The sequence below is a fragment of the Thamnophis sirtalis genome, unplaced genomic scaffold (genome assembly GCF_051295495.1).
Source record: "Thamnophis sirtalis isolate CommonGarterSnake01/CBP01778 unplaced genomic scaffold, rThaSir2_p1.2 scaffold_2, whole genome shotgun sequence".
NCBI lineage: Eukaryota > Metazoa > Chordata > Lepidosauria > Squamata > Natricidae > Thamnophis > Thamnophis sirtalis.
The window spans coordinates 79,267,714-79,292,472 of NW_028261382.1; the positions used below are offsets into that span (position 1 = coordinate 79,267,714).

Below are 24,759 nucleotides of genomic sequence, written 5' to 3' on the forward strand. Positions count from 1 at the left end.
AACATATGAGCCACGGACACCATTGATATGAGCATTTAATCCTCTCCTTTTGGCTTTTGCTTTGAAGGATGCTGTCAAAGGAGCTTTCTAGATGTCATTGTTGGAGTGACAAGCACTAAGCCAGTTGGAAAACTGCCCTCCAGTAATATTGTTACAAGTTTGAATTTGGGAAAATCCTTTAGCAAACATTTTCGCATATAAGGGCACGAATGAAGCTGAAGAACATGCTTCTCACAGTCAACAGGAGAAGAGCTCAGGTTGGCTTGGAAGCAGAAGGAGATTTCCTGTCCACAAGCCCATCCAGACTCAAAAATGATCCAAGCTCTCTTGGTAACTATATGCTTAGTGGTTTTTCCATATCAAGGTAAGATGTTTTCTTTGGTTTCCTTGTTCAAATTCTTACTGCTAAAAGTCTATGGCACCCAAAAGGTTTCTATGGTTTTTCTTTTGATACTTAACCAAAATTTGCTCCACTTCATTTTCGACAGACAGAGCAAAAGAGTTCTTGCTCTCAAAGATCACATTTGTTGTAAAGTTATATCGATGGTTTTTTGGTATTTGTTAAATTTTGTCAAGATAATAGACCCTAAGAAAGAAAAGTCCTAATATCCTCAGAAGAAAATCATATTCAATTTGAAAAAAAGATTTTCCAATAATGTGAGTAAAAGAATTAGAAGACTGAAGAGGAGAGAGAGACAGAGTTTGTGGCAAGAAACGTTCAGGAAACAAAATGTTAATAATATAGTATGGTTTACTGAATTGTGTGAATCAGACAATTGTAATTTATAGTTTCTCTTGTATGCTTATCACTCAGTGCACAAACTTGCACATTCAGTGAGATTTATTTATTTATTTTTCTGCTTATTCACGCTCCAAAATCTTTCTTTTGCACCTGCCCAAATCAATTTCTCTAGATAGTCTCCCAGTGGTCAAACATCATCCAGCAAATTTCATATCCAAACAAAACCTGGATTTGTGTAGTTTCTTCCAATAGAAAAAGATTTCATGCTTCACTGATAATTGAGTAACAAACTGAGTTGTGAATGTGAGAATAGTCAAATAACATCCAAAAGTAATACAAACCTTTCTTCTATCCCCTCCCTTACAAAGGAAGCTCTATAATCCTGGAATCTGGGAATGTTAATGATTATGAAGTAGTGTATCCACAAAAAGTCCCCGCATTGCCCAAAAGAGGAGTTCAGAACGCTGAGCCAGAGGTAAGAAAAGGATCTCAGCACATTACTTCTTGTCAGCCAACAGAGTTTTTGGTATTTCTTTGCTGCCATGTAATGATTATCTGGATTTTTGCATTACAATCTATGTGCCTGATTAATTAATTAATTCATACATACAAACATTCAACACATTTATATGGCTGCCCAATTCATACAAAATTGAGGAGACTCCTGATAACTTAGCACAGAATTTCCTAATATTAATAGGCTACTATAGCTAATAAAGTATTGGGAAACACCCAACCCTATAGGAAAGAGGGATCGAGCAGGGAATTAGCCGTGAGTCATTTCATAGCTGCAATAGATCTTACTCATCTCTTTTCTCTCTCTCCATTAAATCTTATCTATCTGTTCTGAAGAGAAGGGGAAGTTGTGTTTCTAGGTGAAGATGGTATAGTAGTTATAACTCAAGGTTAATACTAAGAACCAGATTCAAGACCATCACTGGATGACTTTCAAGCCAGTCTCTCTGTCCCAGCCTACCCTCATTCACCAAGATGTTCAATTTGAGAATGAGATCTTGAACTTATGCAGGAACGTTTAATTTAACTTAAGATTTTATAGTGCCCTTCAATCACTAGATTAAATACTCTAGATCTAATAAATAATTTGGCCCCAGATCTCCATTTGACACAGGCGTGGAATTGTTAAGAAGGTACACATTTTATTTGCCTATTTTTAAAAATAAACTCCGAACTCTTTGCATTTTAGACCAAGTATGAAGATACAATGCAATATGAATTTAAAGTGAATGGAGAGCCAGTGGTCCTTCACCTAGAAAGAAATAAGTATGTTAACTCAGAAGTTCTCTTAACTTTACTAGAACTATGTGGAAAATGTATATTTTCAAACATAATCCAAGAGAAATAATAACTGTATTGCTTTGTTTGGGAAATTAAAACTCAATTAAATTTTATAATTTAATTTATATAGGACAGTGGTGCCTGTGAACCCCCAGCAGCCTACCCCTGGTTGAAAGGGACCTTAAATGCCTTCTAGTCCAACCCCCTGCTTAAGTAGGAGACTATACCATTCCATAGCTTTTGAATCATTCCTGGTGTTCTATCCAGTGATAGAACACCCACAAATTCTCAAGGCAAGCCATTCCACCAATTAATTGTTCTCATTGTCACGAAATTTCTCTTAATTCTAGTTTGGATTTCTCATATGTAAATAAACTACTAACATTGCTAAAAGAAAGTGTATCATTTTCATTACCCCGAAACATCACCATTGAAAATAGTATGGCTGTCACTGTACTGTAAACATTGGAAGTCTCTGAAGTCCTAGTGCAATTTAATATTAGTATTAAGTCCGAGATACATAGCTGGTGCATTGAGAGTGACTGCCTGGTTTTGATTTTACAATGCATTTTACTTTTGAGCATGCTGTATCCAAAAGATTTTATTTTGCCTCTGGATGACTGAGAATCTACATAGACCATGCTATATGTGCCTCTAAATGTATATTGCCTTTATTGTTAGGTACAGGCTATAAAGAAATCCCCCTATATATGGGCATTCCTGTGTCACTTTATCTTGTAGCACTGGAGAGATTTCATATTAAATTCTAACGTGTGCTTTAGAAATTCTAGTGCCCCCTTTTGTTTTGTTTAAATATGAAGGCTATCCAGTTTTCAAGAGCAGCATCTGAATGATCACATTTTGGCATGGAAGCCAAGCAGGGCTAGAAGTGGAAGACTAGCAAGTAACATGTAGATTGGAAAAAGAGAAGGCAATGCCAGAAGGCATAGTTGTGACACTAGGAATGGAAAGTGACTCTATATATTGGTTTAAAACTTCAAGACAGATGCTTCTGTATGAAGCTTCAAGGCATCCATTTATTTGAGGTTGCTTCATTTTACTCTTAAGTTAATAGAGCTATGAGCCTCTCCGTTATAGACCAAGTAGTTTCATCAAATTGTGGCATAGACCAGAAGAATAAAAAGAATAGGCAATACAAAATGTTTTCTCCTGGTCAATCATACCACATCTGAGCATTAATGAAGAGAATAGCACATTTTCCTTGGTGCAAATCTCTTTAATCAGGCAAATCTTGTCTGTACAGCACTCCTCTTAAATAGGTATCCTCTTGAGATTGAAATTCCTGCTATTTTCCTTTGATACCAAACAATATAAGGTTAAAATACAGTAGTTGTAGACTTACTATAAAATTATCTCCGTCCTACTTAATTCCTAACATAGATATTCACTTTTTTCATTCTTTCCAGAGGACTTTTTTCCAAAGATTACACTGAGACTCATTATTCCCCTGATGGCAGAGAAATTACAACAAGCCCTCCAGTTGAGGTAATATCCAGAGTGTCTTACTTTTAGGAAATAAATTGAGAGGAATATTTGAGCACTAATATTTCAAATATGTAAGTACCAGATCAGGCTACTCAAACAAGGACTGTAGATCTATAAAGTTTCTTATACTTAAATATTCATATACGGATGTATGGATTGTTAAACCCAGTTTGTTTTATTCATTGAATTAGTAGGGCAAGAATTCAATTAAATAGTTCTTTCCTACTGGTTAAAAGCAAACATTCTGGGGAGTGAGTTTCACAAATGAGTTTGAGTTTATTAGGACTTGTATGCCGCCCACTCTCGAAAGACTCAGGGCTGCTTACAGAAAAGGCAGGGAAGGGAACATATAAAAATTAAAAAGTACAAACATTAAAATCACACAACAGTCATAAGATAAAATGGGGCTAGATAAATCAACAGCCCCAGGCCTGCTGGAAGAGTCAGGTCTTAATTGCTTTGCGGAAGGCTGGGAGAGTAGTAAGGGTCCGGATCTCCATGGGGAGATCGTTCCATAAGGCCAGAGCAGCAACAGAGAAGGCCCTTCCACGGGGCGTCACCAGCCGACATTGGCTGGCAGATGGAATCCGGAGGAGGCCTAATCTGTGCGATCTTATAGTCTCTGGGAGGTAAATGGCAGGAGGCGATCTCTCATGTAGCCAGGTCCTAAACCATGAAGGGCTTTAAAAGTAATGACTAGCACCTTGAAACGTGTCCGGAGACCAATAGGAAGCCAGTGCAGCTCACGGAGGACAGGTGTAACGTGGATGTACCTAGGTACACCCAGTCTTGAGGTGACGAGGGCATGAGTGACCATCCGAAGGGCCTCCCGGTCATGATAGGGTTGCAACTTGTGCACCAGGCGAACCTGGGAACAGGTCCCCCTGGTCACAGCTGACAAGTGATGTTCTAACATCAGCTGCGGATCCAGGAGGACCCCCAAGTTGCGAACCGTCTCTGAGGGGTGTATAGTTTCACCCTCCAGACTAAGAGATGGAATAGCTGGACCATCCTTGGGAGGGAGCATCAATACCCACTCAGTCTTGTCGGGATTGAGTGCAAGCTTGTTCACTCAAATAGATTGATTATGAGAACATCAGGTTCATAAGATATACATTTTAATTTTTAAAGCAGATTACTGTGATAAATTCAGAATCATTTGTTTGTAATACTAAAAATGAAAAAAAAATCACTTTGATCCTTCCTACATGTGTAGTAAGTTATAATACTCCCTATGGTGCAGCGCTAGATGGTCACCAGCAGTTTTTCATTCAGTTGTTGTTTCCTGAGAAGTATCAAGTACTATAATCTCTGCTAGGCCCCTTTGATCAGTGCTTCATTAAGTCCTTGGCTTCTTCCTCCCAAATTGATATAAAAGTGCATCATCTTTTTACAAAAATAATCTACTTCTGGCTTAGCCTCTTCAAAGTTCATACAAATTGTTCCTACTGAGTGTATAACAGAAATCTCCTGACTTTAATGCTACATAGATCCTGCTTCCAGATGATGCTAGGAATTACATGTCTGTAAATTTCTGAAAGCTTTCATTATGCAGGCTCAAGGGAATAACAATTAATTGGAATCATTAGTAAATGTGGAATTTTTAATACATTATGGTACGGTTTCAGAATGTAGGACTATCATCAAGTCTGAAAGTTTGTTCCGCAAATCCTTGGTTCATCAATAGATCTCCAAGAAGACAAGGTTGATGGAGAAAAAGGCTTGTAATTTCAACAACACATTCTCTTTTTTTGTGTTGTTTATCAGCCCAAAAGTTCTTAGTATTTTACCATCAATGGGGCTCCCCCTGCCGTGTGACTTGTTTTTATGGAGAGTTGTGTTTAAACTGTTTTCATTTTGGAACAATCAATATTAAGCAGGTCTTCTATCCCCTAAAAACAAAATGTTCTGAATAATTGCTTTCTTAATATTTCATTCATGCGGTGAAATACATTGGAACCGCACTTTTGTTCATCAAATCACACTACAAATAAGCTTTAACCAATGTAGTCCTCTTGCCTCCACACAGGATCACTGCTATTATCATGGACACCTCCAGAATGAAGCTGAATCAACTGCAGTCTTCAGTGCATGCAATGGCTTGAAGTGAGATAGTCTCTTATATTTTATTTATTTTGTTAAGAATAAAATGCTCCTCTTGGAGATGTCATAATTAAATAGAAGGACATCAGTTATTCATGCAAATTAGTTGGGTTTGACTAAGACCTCTGCAGAATTTAGAAAGACTTTGGTTGAATACCAAGAAGTGCTGCTGCCAGCCAATAGAGACACAAGGGAGCTAAATTGGGTTTGTATAAAGTTTAGTTTAGTTTTAGTTTTATTGAGTTTGTATGCCGAGACTCAGGGCGGCTCACAATAAAAAAGGGAGGGGATACAAAAAATAAAATAAAAACAACAATTTAAAATTCTGCAACAGCCGTAACCTCGAATGGGGCTGGATAGTTCAACAGCCCCAGGCCTGCCGGAATAGCCAGGTCTTAACCACTTTGCGGAAGGCCAGAAGGGTAGTAAGGGTCCGGATCTCCACGGGGCAATCCAGAGGGCCGGAGCAGCCACAGAGAAGGCCCTCCCCTGAGGAGTCGCCAGCCAAAATATGAGCTGCCAAGCCCATATCTCCTTTGTATATAGGCAGTAATGTTACAGGTAGAGAAGATAAGTAAGCTTCAGATTGCATACCTTGCTAGAATGACTAGATGAAGAGGCAAGCAGACTTTTCAGTTCTACCCAGAAACACTTCCTTGAGTCATTCTGCACACCTTCTCCAACCAGCTAGATATCTTAGCCACATAAAGACCCCACAATTCAAAATCATTAGTCAGATTCAATGTTGTCCCAACAGCTGATATTGAAGGAAGGCACTAAAAGATCCCCTTTGTACAGAGACTATGTCCATACAGTGGAGGAATAAATGAAATGATGGAACATAACATAATAACAACAGAGTAATAAAAGAAGAACAGGATGATAGAATAATGGAATTGGAAGGGATCGTAGAGGTCTTCTAGTTCAATCTCTTGTTCAAGTACAAGAGCTATTGTATATCATTCTTGAAAAATGGCTGTCAATCTCTCTTTAAAAACCAGTGGTGATGAAACATCCACATTGTCTGAAGGCAAACCTTTCCACTGTTTAATTGTTTCAACTGTCAGGAAATCTCTCCTTCGATCTATTGTTTCTTGTTCTGCCTTCAGAGACTTTGGAGAATAGATTGTCATGCTTTTAGCCCCAATATTCTCTTCTCTTAGTTTTCCATCTGTGACCACCCTTTTATATATTGTTTTACAGAGGACATTTCAAGCATCAAGGGAAGACATACTTTATTGAACCCTTAAAGCTTTCTGACAATGAAGCCCATGCAGTCTACAATTCTGAAAATATAGAAAAGGAGGATGAGAGCCCCAAAATCTGTGGGGTAACCCAGACTACTTGGAAATCGGATGAGCCCATCAATATGACCTCTCAGTTAAATCTTACTCCTGAAGTAAGTCTTATATTAAAATCTCATGTATATAACATGGTTAGATAACAGGGATTCATTTACTTTTTTTCTAAAATGTAAAGTAAAAGAGAAATTCTTTTTTTGGGGAAGGCGGGTAATTGGATAGAATTCATAAGGGAGGAGCCCCCATTTCTAAATTCTTTATCCTCAGCAAGTTTGGGTTATGGTATATTCATTATGTTTATTTGATCCTTAATTGGTCCTTTATCTTGAATGTTCTAGTTTCAATGTCTGCTCACTGTCACTTTAGTCAAACTGGCTCTTTTGCAGCAGAGTTAAGAAAGTGACTGTCAGACAGCAAGGAGAGAATGTCCATTCTAGAATTGGCAATTTGGCTTTGCAGTTCTGTATGCTGAAAAACACGAATACTTTTTCCTAGGGAAAGAAGCAAATAATACACCCTCACACATGCAGATCTTAGCAAAAGTGTACTTCCTGTGTAATTTGGGAATTCTAGTGGCGAGCTCTAACAGTAGCATGCTGGAGGGAAGGACTGTTTCCCAGGAAAATAAGCAGCAGATTAGCAATGAGTCCTTGGATTGCAGAAAGAGGCTTAGAAGGGACTCTTTCCCTAAAACTTTCACAGGATGTATCCAATGGTTACACAGAATGTACTTTAGTCTGGCAAGATTCCTGTGTATAGGAGAGCAGCAATAAAGAAACTATTCTGAGCAATTAACCATCTTGTTCTTGTTGCTTGTGCCTGAGAAGTCGAAAACAATACTCAAGTAATCATTTTAAAATTACATCAAAAGAAAGATATAAATCTTTGACCATTTAGAGTGAGTTCAGTGGGTCAGAATGTCAGATTTTCTCCCCTTATCTTGTCATTAATGCATAGTGTGGTATTATTGTTATTTCCATAGCAGGACCACATCACCATATTTCTCATATGATTGGTTGAGATCCTTTGTTTGAGAAAGGGGAGGAAAAGTGAGAAAGTCATTGGAGCATCAGGCTGAAAAATAGGTCAAAGAAAGCAATTCCTTCACATGCTTATTTTTATTCCTATTAAATTCTGTTCAGAACTAGGTATTCATGTATAAATTTATCTTTAAGTATTGGATTATAAAGTCCAAAAACAAATTAATTGGAAACAAGTGCCACACCATATAAATACAAAGAAAGGGATTCCTGTCATGACATACTTGGGTGAGATCATTCGACGGCACGGGATCAAATACCATCAATATGCGGACGATACTCAGCTGTATCTGTCCGCCCCATGCCAACTCAGTGAAGCGGTTGACATGATGTGCCAATGCCTGGAGGCTGTCAGGGTCTGGATGGGGGTTAACAAGCTTGTACTCAATCCAGACAAGACCAAGTGGCTGTTGTGTTTTCCTCCCAAGAATTTGGCCAGTATTCCATCACTCAGGCTGGGGGGTGAAAATTTACGCCTGGACCCACAGCTGACTTTAGAACATCACCTGTCGGCTATGACCAGGGGGGCATTTGCCCAGGTTCACCTGGTGCACCAGTTGCACCCCTACCTGAACCGGGAGTCACTCGCAACAGTCACTCACGCCCTCATGACCTCAAGACTGGACTACTGCAATGCGCTCTACATGGGGCATCCTTTGAAGAGTATTCGGAGACTTCAACTCGTCCAGAATGCAGCCGCACGAGCGATTGTGGGTGCACCCCGGAACACCCATGTTACACCTAATCTCCGTGAGCTGCACTGGCTACCGATTGGTCTCCGGATACGCTTCAAAGTGCTAGTCGTAACTTATAAAGCCCTTCATGGTATTGGACCTGGGTACTTGAGAGACCGCCTGCTGCCAATTACCTCCCAAAGACCCGTCAGATCTCACAGGGTCGGCCTCCTCCGGGTTCCGTCCACCAGCCAATGCCATCTGGCTACTACCCGGGGGAGGGCCTTCTCTGTAGCAGCTCCGTCCCTTTGGAATGAACTCCCTGTGGAGATCCGGACCCTCACCTCTCTCCAGGCCTTCCGGAAAGCCGTCAAAATCTGGCTGTGGCGGCAGGCCTGGGGTTGATGAGTTCCCCTCCCCTCTCGACTGGTATGGCTGTGTGATTTTCGTGTATTTTAATTATGTGTACTGTTGTTTATGTTCCCTTTCCCCCCTGAGTTGTTCGCCGCCCTGAGTCCCTCCTGGAGAAGGGCGGCATACAAATAAACTAAATACAATACAAATACAATACTTTTTTTTAAGGTGACAACTTTTGTTTCTGCTTGACAATCCATTGCATAATGTACTTTTTCCTTAAAAAATTAACACCACGTTCCCTAACTCTGAGTTCCACAACCTTTCCAGCTTTGCGGACTGGCAGGAGGAAGAAGGGATTGTTCCCAATGATCAGCTGGATCATGCATGCGCCCAGCTCCATTTGTGCAAGCAGTGGGTGCACACTTGGGCAAATGGAGCATGTCCATCCATACTTTCTTGCTGCCGATGCAAGTGGAGATGCCCATGCTCATGCCAATGCTCACCTAACACTTCCAAGTAGTGGGCTATGGCCCAGGGGTTGGGGGAACCCACTCTAAGGGCTAAAATTTAAACAATCTGTCTCCCTATACATGTCTTCCTCAAAGAGCCAATATTTCTAAAAGCCCAAGTATTTTGACCAGGGAGTATAACAAGCAGTTTTCTGATTATCTGATGATGACCAAAATTCTTGTTCGCTGCTGGGAGCAACATGTCTAAACAGCCTTTTGTTTATTTTTATTTTATTTTAGCAAGACAGATACTGGCAGGCCCAAAAATATATTGAGTTTTTCATAGCTGTGGATTATAGAATGGTAAGTATCTGGGATATCATTCCCATTAATTTCTGCCTTTTTTAATGTGGGTATTTTTGAAGACATTAACAAACATCCAAACTGGATTTCTCTTAACATGTCTTCATCATAAACTTTGATATTTCTTTTTCTTATTGGACCCAACCAATATTTACAAAGTTAGGAGACATTTCTGTAAATATACTCTAATTTGCACATTTATTCTTCCTGAATTCCATCTAAATTCATTTTTATCCCACATTGGTTAAACAGTTATATAGGTTTCTTTGAAACTTTCCTGCACAATTTCTATATCCAAGTTGACAACACATAAAGAATAAGATGTCTAGCGGAGAACGCATATGTTACACTTCTCTAAACATGGAAATATGGTATTCAATTTAGGAAAGAATCTCAGTAGGGTGACCCAAATTTTCACCAATCAGGAGTAGAGCATAAGTATGCTGCTGAAAAGTTAATAATTTTGATATATTAATGGCACAAATGTAGACTAAAAAATCAGCAGAAAAGAATTATTTGGATTGCTTGAATAAAAAGTAATATTTTGTCTAAATCAAAAAAATTCAACGATCCTTTCACTGATATGTTCTTTATCTTCCTCCTTCTCTCCCTTCTTCCTATAATTATGATCTCATCTTAACTTTTTTATCTTTTCTGTAGTGCCTGAAATACGAGCGCGATTTAGCTGCTATAAGAACAAGAATATATGAAATTATCAACACTTTAAATATGGTAAGAGGACATGGCAAAAATTATTTCACTTGTTGGATTTAATCTTTTCTCAGCCCCTCCCCAGTTTTTCACTGTGTTCACATAACACACTTAACCAGGTAAAGAGATCTAGGAGATGGACTTCTATAAGAACGCTAACTTTTGTGGCTTTGAGTGAGGCAAAATAAGGTCATTAGGCCAGCTGGTGATCCAGCATGTAAGGCCATCCCAGGAAATGGGTTAATTGAGTAACTAGGTTAATAGGCCTCTTATGTGAATACAGCCACTGTGTTGAGAGGTTGCAAATCCAAAAGTGTTACAAGAATACAGTCAGAACAGCACCTGTAGCTGGATTCTTTGAAGGCTGCGGTTAATGGTTCTGAACTTGGACATTAGAAAGAGATGGATAGAGTCAGCCAATTGATTGTGAAACTGATCCCTAAGAAGAAACCTGGAGAGAGGAACTTAATTTGAGTTGGATTTTGGTACCTAGGAGGAGATACACTCATATTGTAATGTTCTATTAGCCTTCTTTACATTTTCACTGTTGATGATCTGTTGGAATCAGGGAGACAGCAGAAAGATCAATGAGCCAAATATCCCTTAATCATCCTCCTCTGTTCCTGATTACAGAGAATAATCAACTGCTTCATTTTATCCTTTGATTTATTCCTCCTGCTTAATAAATCCTCATTATTATAAACTTTTATTCATTACACATGAAACTCAATCAACTAAACATTTTAAAATGTATCACAAATATCATTGGCTGCCTCTGATTACTGATAAGGGTTGCTGCTAGTGTCCTAGTTATCATCCAAGTATCTTGTATGTTGTTCCACGTTGTTGTTGTTTTTATATTATTGTTGTTATTATTATTATTGTTGTTATTATTATTTCTTTTATTTATTAAGCATGAAACTCAGTCAAGTATACATTTAAAAATGTGACACAAATTTCATTGACTATTGATTCATTTATTATTGTTATTGTTATTATTTGCCCAATATATGGAGTCCTTAGTGCTGTCTGAGCTTGTTGGTTTCCTTGCAGACATTTCATTATCTGACTAAACAATGTTAGAGCAGAAAGGAGCACCAAGGACTCCACAATTCAACCTTGAGCTACAAGGATTTGTCTTCTATTGATGCCTAGATCTTTTTTCCCTTTAACCTGCCCATAGAAGCCAATATCAATTGCTTTTTAATCTTGAAAGTTTCTCAAGGTTTACTTGTATTTGAGTTTCTGATTGTTGCCATGTCTACCTGACAGATGCTGAGACCTTTGCGAATTCACCTTGCACTGGTTGGCATAGAATTTTGGACCAACGGAGATAAGATTTACGTGCAGGAATCGACGGATGCCACTTTGGAGTTATTTGAACAATGGAGAGAAACAGATTTGCTGCCACGCAAAGGAAATGATAATGCTCAATTACTCACGTATGTCTCATTGTGGGGAAAGGGAGAGGGATGTCTGGGAGTGGAGTATTATGGGAAGATTAGTGCTTGTACAGCTTTTCCACTCTATGCTGTGTACTTTAAACCATATGTGAACTATCTCTGGCTCAAAGTCAACTGCTTTTTTTAAGATGAGAGCTGGTTTTGAGAAGCAGATACTCAGCTTGATTTCATTTCACTTGGATTTAAAATTGAAACTCAAATGAGTTTTATTATTCTTTTGTCTCTTAATTATTCTTCTGTCAATTCCTTCATGGTTATTCATTCATTCAACATATCTTTAACTGTGTCTGGTACTTTAGGGAGTTCAGATTGTTCCAAATATTGTTGTATGTTATTTTCCAGAATGTTCTCCTTATCATACAGTTCCTCATAATACTATTTTTAATGGTTTTTTTCTCCTCATTCTGATAATAAAGAGTCCCTTTCTCATTGATCTCACCTTGTTTCTCATAGGAACATTGACTTCGAAGGAACTACTGTAGGATATGCTCCCATAGGCAGCCTCTGCAGGTCAAAGGAATCTGTAGCAATTATTCAGGTTAGTAGAAATGATACCTGTTACCTATTTGTACTCAAATTAAAACTTATATATAGGCATAACGTATTAACAAATAAAGCATCTTCTTCTTTTTGATCCAAGTCATTTTCATCCATCTTTATTTGAAGACTTGACATTTCCAGATCCTGCCTCAATTGATGGCATTTTGGCACAATGCATTCTAGACATGTAGATTGAGCTTTTTGTATGCCATGAGCTATATATCAGAAGGTGACAATATATTATAATGTTTCTGTAAGAGTCTAACAGTGCTCTGACTGGCAAATAAGCAGGTTACAACAGATTACAACACTCCCAAATAATGCTTCTGAACAATATTCTTAGCAATCCTAATGACAAACATGAATCACTCTTATTTACTTACAAGAAATTTAGGATCAAGATTGCATATGATTGAATTAATGTGCATTGAGAAAATGAGGGGATACTAAATCTACTTAAAAAAAAACCTCTAGTATTTTAAGACTCTACAAGAAAACTATATTAGTTAAGGTGATACTATGCATTTATTGAGAAACAAAAAACTTAGTTTTTGTTCACATAGAAAGAATGGAGAGACATGGCAATAAAAAAAACTCATAAAGTTTTGTTTCTTAAGAAGCACAGTTAGGATTCAAGTAGTATGAGGTAATCCTAAACTTGTTTGCTCAAGAAGGTCATTTTTATTCAGAAAGAACAACTGATTCTTAAGCCTGTTTAGGGCTTCAGCCTTCAATATTGTGAAAATACTAACTCGCACAAAAATTGCTGAATATTTTTGGATGGAAGTTGCCTGTTGAGTTTTAATTACTAAATAAATGAAGAGAGCTGTATAATTACTTTATATTGTTATGTATGTTTTGTGTTTTGTTTGTCTTTGTGGTGTTTTTCTTTCTGTTTTTAAAGATGAAAACATACAATAAAAATTATTTAAATAAATAAATAAATGCAGAGAGCAAATGGATGGATAGGTTTTGATCTTCTCCTGTGCTGTAGCTTCCCAGCTTTAAAAATTTCTTCTGGATGTATTTGTGTATGTTCTGGAGTCTTGGTGAGCATACATGCATTCAGAAGACCTAGCTAGATGAATTCTGAGATGGTATCCTCATCTCAAAATTTTTCACTTAGTCACCATTTTTAGACAATTAGTGTTAATGATAATTGGATTCACTTTCAGTTTCTTGGCAGATTAACAATAAACAAAGTATTCTCTTTTCTTTAGGATCATTCCAAAGAAACACATTTGATGGCAACTACAATGGCCCATGAGTTGGGTCATAATCTGGGCATTGATCATGACACAAATGGCTGTAATTGCCCTGCTAACAAATGCATTATGACTCCCGAACTAAAGTAAGGATTGAGGAACACTTTTATGCCTTTCCAAATTAAGTTATTTTTAAATACTTGCAATTAACTGTGAAATTAAATATAGTGAGAACTTAGAAAAATGAAATAGTCAGGGAGTTATAAAAAAGAGAGTTTGGGTCATTTGTATGTCACTTTACTATGTGTAGTTAAAATGTGTCATATTTAAAAAGGTGGAATTGCTCTCAACAATTGAATAGCAATCATTCAGCAGCTTCCTCCAAAACACAAGAGTTTAAAGAAACAGAATAGGAAGCGTAGCCCAAGAAACAAAATATCTGTGATGGATAACAGAGGAAAGCAGGTTAGACATTAAAGACTTTCCACAATAGGAAGCAGAATGGGGGGGGAGGATTATTGTTTTCCCTTGCCCCTTGTAACATAAAAGGTATGTTACATCTCTGCCATATATTGCATTCTTCTGAAACTAACAGGGAACAACATACAGGGAGTGATTGACTTATAACCATTTGTTTAGCAACCATTCGAAGTAACAATGACACTGAAAACAGTGGTTTAGGACTGGACCTCCCAGTTACAGCCTTCACAGCTTCCCTTCAGTCACAGAATCAAAATTTGGGCAGTTGATGACACCAGTATGTATTTACCGTGGTTGTACCATCCTGCGTTCATGTAACCGTCATTTGTGATTTTCCCATCTGTCTGACATTAGCCATCCCTTTTCCATCTTATATGTTCTTGCAATGAATTCTGTTCCTACTTCAGATATGGATGATGTGCTAATCTTATTTTGTTTCATCGCTGCAGTGGTGTCCCTCTCTATGACTTCAGCTCTTGTAGTGTTGAGCAATGCAAGAATTTTCTAACTTCAAAACTCCCAGAATGCATTCTCAACAAACCCTCCAAAACAGATGTTGATGCACCTGCAGTTTGTGGAAATTACTTTGTGGAGGTGGGAGAAGAATGTGACTGTGGCTCTCCTGAGGTAATTTTTTTTTAAATCAACAAGAGTGTTTTCAAAAATTTTCTCCTTGAAAAATCATCTGGCTATATAAGTGGTTTGAGCCATGCAATAGGTTGGTTTCTGAATGGCATAGGTTTATGTGCTTTATGTACATACATGAATGCTGTGGCTTCTCAGATTTAAGGAACCAGTCATGGAGGAATAAATAACTGGTATCTCACTAACAATTGGGGAAGACAGCATATTTTTAAACATAGGTGATTTACCTCTCCAACAAAATTCTTCCCTACTGAAAACCCTATTTTGTTGACATGGACACATTATCTGTCCACTATTTTCCTGAGCTGCTTCCTCCCAGAACTTATGATCTTTAATCTATGCTCTGATCCCTAATAATATTTTTATAAGAACTGTGATTTACTGAAGTGATCTCTTTATATTGTTAAATACACATATAATGGTTTGTAAGAATGTCCTTGAGAGACAAAAGAAGGAGGAAAAATCTACTCAATGGTCATATAAGTGTAACATATTAGCCTGCTGAAGCAAGGGGACGAGGCAAACATCTGAAGAGGAACACCTCCCACCCATTCTTTTGGTCCATAAAAATGAGAGGATGGAAATGTTCATTCAGTATTTAAAGATTCTGCTACTGTAAACTTACAATAAAGGTAGTGTTCATATTCATGGTTGGTGCTTCTTCTCTAGACTCCCTCCAAGGCTGGCATGAAGATTACAAAATCCCTCATGAATAAGAAAGGAATGGGGGCTCAATTGGGAGATGAGGATATTTTTATTTGTTTTATTCCTTTCACATAGGAACTATCAGATAAGTCTGTTTCACATAGATATGCCATCAACCGTTTACAATAACAAACCGTTTGCAAGCTTGAACCCATAAGAGGGAACCCATCACAGACATATCTTTTTCCTTCACAGTTTCCCTCTTCAAAATAGACCAATTTAAAAAGACCAGGCTGAGAAGTCTATGACATCATTTGATATGTTTTGCTTCTCAGGATTGTAACAGTACCTGCTGCGATGCTGCAACTTGTAAGCTGAAACCTGGGGCACAGTGTGATGCTGAAGAGTGTTGTGAGCAATGCACAGTAAGACTTATTTATTTTTAACACCAAGAGAGAGTTTACCTTGCTCCATACTAGCCATATAAAAATGTAATATTTCTTGGCTGCTTACTATGATCAAAACATTTTAACCTATTCCTATCCCCTCTTCCAGCTTATTTGACCCTTATGAACATATCCATAGGAAGGATAATGTAACAAAATTTCAGCCTTGTCTTAATTGAAAATACACTCTTTCTGTACATTAAATCTCTGAAAATAATAAATTTGTTCTTTGACTGACTTTGCATGGATGTCCAATTTAAATAAGGGTGTCCAATGTTTGAGATTGATGCCCTAACTTAGCTCTTTGACCTTTGGGAAGGTTCTGGGAGGTCTCTGGTAATGCTGTGACATTTTTTTCACTGAGATTTTTAGGATGGAAATAGGTTTAAGAGATTTCTGGAAATAAAATTGCTTCTCTCCACCCCCTCCTTAAATTCTCTACCTGATTTCTAAAGCTCTAAATTCAGTTATTTTAGTGGCACATTCTGGAGGTGCTGCAGGTTCATGAAGAGAGAGGTGTAATTTCCTCATTCCTTCCATATGGGATCCCAGTTGACTCTGCAATGAACTTTTTGGGCAGAGGGGCCAAAATCATTTTTTCATCACAAACCCAGATTCATAGGAAGAGAAGAAATTTTTCAGCACCACAGAAAATTCTGTGAATGCTTCTTCCCATATAAGGAAATAAAAATATATCATGAGAAGTTCATCAATTAAACTTTGGCTGCTTTTTCATGGCAGCCCAATTGATTTTCACTTCATGGCCAGACAATATGTAAGTCTCGGGCTTTTCATTGCAATCATTTTCCCATAGCAAAGAAGACAGGCTGCAAATGTCTTCTAGGCACAATGCACAATTGCAAAATGGCAATTTTTTGCAAGGGATGCCTTGCTTAGTAATCCTCAAGAAGATGAAGAGGAAATTTTGAAATGTGTCATGAATCATAGTTTGACTCTGATCTCTGCTGCTAAAGAATTATAGGTGGGAGTATTTTCCATTCTCACCCACAGTTTAAGAGAGCAAGAACAGTGTGCCGGCCAGCAAAGGATGACTGTGACGAGGCTGATCTCTGCACCGGCCAATCGGCTGAGTGTCCCACAGACAGCTTCAAGAAGAATGGAGAACCATGCCAAAACAACCAAGGTTACTGCTACAATGGAAATTGCCCCACCTTGCATAAACAATGTCTTGATTTATTAAATAATGCACCAGGTAAGTCAACTTGAGATTTTAAAAGTAGTTTTATTGAAAAAGACTAACACAGTAATTGCATAAATCAAAGATTTTCTCATTTGTATCCATAGTAAATCATGATTACATATAACAAAGTAAGAAGGAGCCTTGGGGGTCTTCTAGTCCAACTCCCTGCTCAAGTAGGAAACCTTATACCATTTCCCATCTCTTCTCTAAAAATCTCCAGTCTTGGAGCACCTACAATTTCTGAGGGTTTTGTACAGATGGAACAATTTTTCAAGATGAAGTTCTTTCTTTCGAGGCTTTAGAGCCCAGCTCTACAAATCCTTTAAAACTCCAGTCATCCTTAGAGAACATGCTCAATGGTCCAAGATAATGGCAGGGAAGGCAGGGCCTCACTACTGTTATCATGAAAAAGAAAAAGATAATAAATGGAAAAAGAGTGAGGTAGTTGCTGCCAGAGTCACAGTGGATGATTCTGCTTAGTGCTTAACTGTTTAAAAAAGCCTCTAAAAAAGTGCCCTCTGCAGGAGGAGGCAAGAGAACCACGTGCCTCATTTAGTCTATATTTATGATCAATTGAGCAGAGTTAAGCAATGGTTAAAAGCCAAAAAATTCCTTATGTAGATGAGGCACATGGTTCTCTCACCTCCTCCTGTAGAGAGCGTTTTTTTAGAGGCTTTTTTTTTTTAAACAGTTAAGCAGAGTCATCCATTGGAGGCTCTGGCAGCAGCTAACCTAGCCTGGCCTCAGCAGCTCTTGCCTTTTTCTTTTTACATTTTTTACATTTTCATGATGGCAGATAAGAGCAGAGTTGAAATCCTCTGTGATTGTGAAACAGCTGAAAAAGGTATGTGGGTTGCAGGGTGGGGGAGGAGTTCAAAATTAATGTAATTTGTAAGTAATTTTTATTGTAAGTAATTTGTGTGTGTGTGTGTGTGTGATAGAGAGAGAGAGTTTGTTTGAGAAGAGAGGGGCAGCCTTGCTTGAAAAGAGAGGGGCAGCCTTGTTTGAGAAGAGAGGGGCAGCCCGCCAGCAGAGGCGGGTCTTTTACCCGCCTCTGCTGGTGGGCTGGTGCTTTCATTCTTTTGCCCACTGTGCCCTCCTTCCCTTTCTCCTCTCTCCCCACCGGGAGCCCTATCCTTCTCCCCTCCTCCTTTCCTCCTCCTCCTCCTCCTTCCCCCTTTCTTCACTGGCTGCAACTGAGTGAGGAGGCACCGCGGAGCCAGGCCCATTGCACCCGCATCCAGCCCGCTGGAGCTTGCTGCGCTGGGGGATCAATGAGATCCCATTGTCCTGCAGAGAGCGCTGCTGCTTGAGCGGGGGGTACAAGAAGGAGGAAGAGGATGAAAAGAGTGGTGAGGCCTTGTGCCAGCTGGCCAAGCGGGGACTAAGTTGGGCGGGGGGTGGGTGGGCTGGCTGGCTGGCTGGGGAGGGGGGATCATGGCCACTCAGGTGGCCTCCGCCGCCACCGCCAGCAGCTTGGGTGTCCTGGCTCCGTCCGAGCTGAAGAAAGCGGAGGAATGTTCAGCGGAGGAGGTGGGGGGTGAGGTTGCAGAGCATGGAGGTGGTGAGAAGCAGCGTCCCTGCCGCTGTGTCCGACAGAGGCGTCTCAGAGGGGATGCTGATTTTCACCGCCACACTCCACCGCATCGCACCCGGCCTCTTCCGACGAACAATCCTCCACTTTCTTCAGCTCAGACGGAGCCAGGACACCTAAGCTGCTGGCAGTGGCAGCGGAGGCCACCTGAGCGGCCATGATCCCCCCTCCCCAGCCAGCCAGCTCACCCACCCCCTGCCCAACCTACTCCCCGCATCTCACGTCTATGGCTGACACAGCACCAGGGCATCTGAACGCCCTGCAGCTGTGTCCGATATAGGGTGGCTTTTGCCTGCTTGCCTCACCAACCATAAACCTCACTGGACATCACTGTGGCAGTTGTAGTCAAGAAATCTGGAAATACTGATTTTGGGGAAAGAATCTTTTGTGGGTTATGGATACATTCTCAAATTGGACAAAGATCTGAGCCAATCTCAATGAGACATAATATAAATTGATTATGGGGCTGTGTGCTAAGAATATTCAAACCCCAGGATTAAAATTTTCTTTACATTTGGCACAATAATTGAAGCAACAGATCTTGGGAAATTTGATTCTTGTCACTGATTACTCCTGACTTTCAGACTATTCACAAAATTTTCAGCATGGTTTTATGTTGAAAAGGAAACTGAAAATAAGTTCCTTTTTTCATATAAGGTAGATAGTTTTCAGTAAGCATGGAGATTTATCTTGGCCATGGATCAGTAGTGAAGTGAGGCTTTGCATTAATATAGTCAGAATTAACAGAATAACTGAATTGGAAGGAGCCTTGGAGGTCTTCTAGTCCAACCCCCTGATCAAGCAGGAAACCGTATACCTTTTCCATTCCCTTATTTTAAAACATCTAATGCTAGAGCACCAACAACCTCTGAAGGCAAGCCATTCCACTGATTAATTTTTCTGTCATAAAAGTTCTTCATTAGCCTTCAATTCCATAATCATATTTGTTCCCTTTCTTTGTATTCTTTCTAGAATCTCAACATCTGTTCTATATTGTGATGAACAAAACTAGATGTAATATTTCAAATGTGGTGTTGGCAAAGCATTATAAAGTGGTACTAACACTTCTCATAATCTTGATTTTATCCCTCTGTTAATGTAGCCTAGGACTGTGTTGGATTTTTGGCAGTTGCAACACAACTGCTGGTGCATATTTAAGTGATTGTCCACTAGGGCTGCAAGATCCCTCTTATAGTTATAGTATTGAGCCAGATATCACCTATTCTGTACCTGTGATTTGGTTGTTCTTGCCTAAATATAGAACTTTTAAAAACTTTTTTCACCATTAAATTTATTTTGTTAGATAGGATCTCGAGATCCTTCTGGATCTTAAGCCTATGTTCTGGAGTGATGGCCATTCCTGTCAGCTTATTGTTGTCTGTAAATTTGATATGTTCCCTTTAATCCCCTTGTCTACATTGTTTATGAAGGGTCAGATGACATGTGATGGTGACTGGGAATCCGAATTGCAAATTAGAACATTGTTCCACTTGCATAATCAATCGATCCATTGGATTTATGGAGGATGTGATTTAAGCAATAAATGGACACTTGCTGGATTATTTCCATTGCTTTGAAAATGGAAATCTCAGTTCAAACAAACAAATCTTTATTTTGGTCAGTTAAATAGCATAACATGATTTAACATTTCAAAGAACGATAATACCTCCATCTTTTGCAAGTAGTCCAGCTATATTCAAAAAGGCTTATACCCAGGTCTCAAATCAAGAATAACACATGATGATTCTTCCATGCTGAGTTCTTTCTTCTTTCATTCCTGTAAACAAAATCTTGCTGGACTAAGGACTCTACTGTCTTCATACAATACACTCAGTAAACTATTAGAGAGCATCTGTCTCACCCTTGTTCTCTCACATGTAATATCTGTGGTGTGTGAATTGCCTCTTACTCATCTGGAGTGCACCATCTCCCACCCAGGATCCCTCTCCTCACTACATTCCAGCACAGGGATATTTCTATAACCGTGTTAAAGTTGGAAAATGAGAATGAGCACACAGAGGAATGAAACTGCATTCAGATTCCCCTCCAGCCATTGATTTTCTGCATGATCTTCTGCAAGAGGCATAAAAGTGGCTTCAATAAGGAAGTTTAGTGTATCACTGTATCAGATAGAGAATGATTCAGGCATAATGAGGATTAAATAAATAATGGGTTACAAAATAGTAGCTTACAAATAAATAAATTTTAACTATAGTTTCTTTAATACTCTGGAATCTCTTAAGTTATTCTTTATCCGGCTGGCATGTTATACATTCATGTATCTATCTTGGTTTCTCACTCCCTCTTGAAGATGCAGACGTGGCTCGAGATGGATGTTATGATAAATTCAACCGAGGAGGGAATGATTTTGGCTACTGCAGAAGGGAAAACGGTGTAAAGATTCCATGTGGACCACAGTAAGCAATCTAAATTATTTCCTTCTATGATCATATTATATAAGGATAATAAGAAATATTTTAGGGTCCACATCTGTGGGAATATGATTCTGTCATCTGGCTAAAACAGTAGAAATGTGAATCAATTTCTGAATGGCTAATTTTCCTTTGTTTTCCATCTTGGGAAACTACCTTTTAAAACATTGTGTCAGAAGTGACAGATAGTTCTTGACTTACAACCATTTATTTAATGACTTCCAAGAAGTGACTTAGAACTTGCCTTTTCACTTAGAGCTGTTGCAGCATTCCTATAGTCATGTGACCAAAATATGGGTGCTTGGCTTGGTGCAGTGTCCCAAGATCACATGTTCATTCTTTGAGACCTTCCAGCCAGCTTCCAATAAAGTTTAGTGTAACAATGGAGGTATCAGATTTCCTTAACAACAATGTGATTTATTTTCCAATTATAGTGATTCACTTAAAAACCATAGCAAAAAGATTATAAAATTGGGTGCAGCTCACTTACCAACAGCCTTTTTCAGAAATCGAAATTCTTCACACATTTGTGGTCATAAGTCAAGAACTATGCTATAATCAGTTTTTCTCTTTGGGCTGACATCACCCAGCTGTTTACCCTGCATATACTGAGCAAACCCTGGTTGATGTGTTTATAAATTGCATTTAGCCATAAATCATGATTTAGAAATCACAATGGCCAAATTTGTACCACATGTTGAAGCCAAACTAAACAATAAGCCACATTATCTTTTAGTCACTTGTATAAATCGAGATTCTTCTTTTGGCTCTTACATACTGTAGTGTCAATCTTTAGATTTCAACTCCCAACATCCCCTGTCATCAACTGATCAGAGATTATGAGACTTTTAAGTTAGAAATCTGGAAAATCTCTAAAGTCTCCTAAATCTGCTTTAAGGGTTTTCCAGGTGGATAATCCTGAGTCAACCATCTTCATCCTTAAAAACAGGGAAATCACAGTGAGCTGGTTGGAAATACAGGAACTGTGATCTCAAAACACCTTGTGAGATATTTCACTTATGTGTCGGGGGCTACTAGTTCCCATTGAATCTGAGCAAACTTCTGGTTCTCCATTTCTAATTAAACAAAAGAATGTAAAGGTTAAGCCAAGATCAAGATTCTTAGCACAGTCACTCATGCTCTGGTCCCAGCTGGACTTCTGCATAGGGCTACCCTCGAAGAGCATTTAGAAGCTACAACTGGTACAGAAGACAATGATGCTAACAGTGGCGGACACCCTTGGAACAAGGCACGTGTGACCACATTGTTACACAAGTTGCATAGATTGCCAGTTTGCTTCTGGGCCCAATTCAAGCAGTTGGTCATTACTTTTAAAGCCCTTTATGAAATAGGTCCAAGATATTGGTGGAATTGCCTTTCCTTGTTGGGATTGACCTGCCCCAGTCCTTTGGTGGAAAGGGCCTGCTTCAGATTCTGTCAGCCAAAGACTTTTGGCTCTCCAGGTGCAGGAGAAAAGCCTTCTCTGCATGGCAATATTTTCTTATCAGAAGTGAGATCTGCCCCCAGAATTCTGGCCTCCTGGAACCTATGAACCTGGTTCTGCCCCTTGGCCTGCGTCCTCAACATGGGCCTGCTATGTTGGGGATGGCTAACCAGGAAGAGGCAATTCCCACCCCCAGGCTGCCCATCATCTTGGTTTTTAGCTTTTATTCTAATTATAATTGTTTTTAGCAATTTCTAACTTCTTATTATATTGTAAGTCACTGAAGACATTAGCAAATGAACATCCTCTCATTACACCATTCTTTTTAATTAGAATGAATTCACTGTTTCCTTTTCAGGGATGTAAAGTGTGGCAGGTTATTCTGCAGAGGTGGAAATGAATGGGAATGCCAAATGAAATATTTTCCAGAAACAGAAGATGATGGATTGGTTACACCTGGAACAAAATGTGGAGATGGAAGGGTTAGTAAAAGATTACCTCTAATCTATGTGCACGGATTCCAAGGGTTGATGACTACAAATAGATCCTGCTGAAAGCTGGTTTAGGTTTTTCAAACTACAGTGAATGTACACAGAAGAAAAAATATCCCTCTAGCATTATTTTGTTTTTCTTATTATTTTGTTTTTCCTTCAAACAGCAGCCACAACAAATGAGGTGAATGTCCAGGGCTATTTCTTTCTTCTAAGAACAAAGTGCCTGGCCTTCTCATAGCCTTGTGCTTCTCCCTGGCAAGCATTTTCTGGACAGAGACAGTCATTTCTCTTCAATTGTAGGTATCTCCATACTAGGGAAGGTGGAAGAGAGAAAGGAGAAAATCAGGACAGAGCTGGTTGTGACCCAAAGGTCTACAGTTCAGTGAAGCCACTTAGAAGTCCTGAAGAAATCCTGAAGCTTATGGGAAAGGATCAGAAATCACTTCACCCTGTCTTTTTATACAATGTAGAACCTGAAAGAAATTTGGGTTAGTGTTAAGGAACGACAGAGTTTAGTTGTGAGGAAAATGCTGTCTTACTCTATTGCAGGGGTGTCAAATTCAGGGCCCAGGGGCTGGATCCGGCTCACATGTTGCTTAGATCTGGTCCACAGGGCCACCCTGGAAACAGTGAAGGACTTGCCCACGGTGCCTCTGACAGTGAAAATGGAGGTCCGAACTCCATTTCTGCTGGCAAATGATTGCAGGTGGCTGTTGCAGCAGAAAATGGAGCTTGGCAACCTGTTTTCTCTGGCAGAGCGCTCAAGCTACCACAGGAAAACCTGACACAAGTGATATTAAGCTGGCCACACCCACCCTGGCCATGCCTATCCCCCCCCCCCCAAGGTCAAACACAACCCTGAGTTTGAGATCCCTGCTCTATTGGTAATCTGTTACTTTGACTTTCAGGTCTGCAGCAACGGGTATTGTGTTGATGTGAAGACAGCCTACTGATTCAACCACTGGATTCCCTATAATTTGATTTTGGAAATCTTCCTTCCAGAAGGCTTCCTTCAAGTCCAAAGAGACACACCCGTCTTTATCCTACTAGTAAATCATTCTTAGCTTCCAGATGGCATCTAAAATTTGCAATATTTCTTCTCCATATTTAACCTGATTATCTTTTGCTATAATCAAACCTTTTCCCTGCCACAAAGCTCCATGGTCACATACAACATCACAGGCTTATTTGCTGTCAAGAAAAAAAATGGCCATTTTACCACTTGCCAATTGCAATGCATATTCAATGTAACATGTTCTGCTTTTGAGCTGGTGTATTGAAAGACAATGCTTCCTCTCCCAAAATTTTTTGCTGGCTTTCCCAGTTGTAGCCTCTTTCATCAATAAACTATTCTCATTCTGCATTTGTAAAGGCTCATCTTTCAAATCTGGTTTGATGATGTAAACTGTATCAAGAACTTGCATGCAATCATGAATTAAACCTTCTAGGTGAAATATCTACTGGTATTAAAGAAGTTCGATTTAGCTTATTCACAGTCACCTGTCTCAATCTAGCTCAGAAAGAACCTCTAAATATAAATCTTTCCCATATTGCAACATGTGTGCTTTTCAAAAGGCAACTGGACTTCCTTATTTTTTCCTTGAAAATGTTTCACTTTTATACCGTAG

At 39.1% G+C, this 24,759-nt stretch overlaps 1 protein-coding gene across 1 annotated transcript; it reads left to right on the forward strand.

Moving 5' to 3' along the window:
- The first annotated feature begins 221 nt into the window (after window positions 1–221).
- LOC106552491 (zinc metalloproteinase-disintegrin-like atragin) lies at window positions 222–24,494 on the forward strand. The gene is made up of 17 exons (XM_087703614.1): window positions 222–364; window positions 1,111–1,217; window positions 1,947–2,023; window positions 3,466–3,544; window positions 5,574–5,650; window positions 6,851–7,046; window positions 9,769–9,831; window positions 10,492–10,563; window positions 11,815–11,984; window positions 12,459–12,543; window positions 13,766–13,896; window positions 14,680–14,857; window positions 15,856–15,945; window positions 16,978–17,179; window positions 21,073–21,178; window positions 22,996–23,119; window positions 24,040–24,494. Exons 1-17 carry the CDS (start codon window positions 313–315, stop codon window positions 24,082–24,084), a joined length of 1,854 nt encoding a protein of 617 aa, XP_087559740.1. The 5' UTR covers window positions 222–312; the 3' UTR covers window positions 24,085–24,494.
- The last annotated feature ends 265 nt before the right edge of the window (window positions 24,495–24,759 follow it).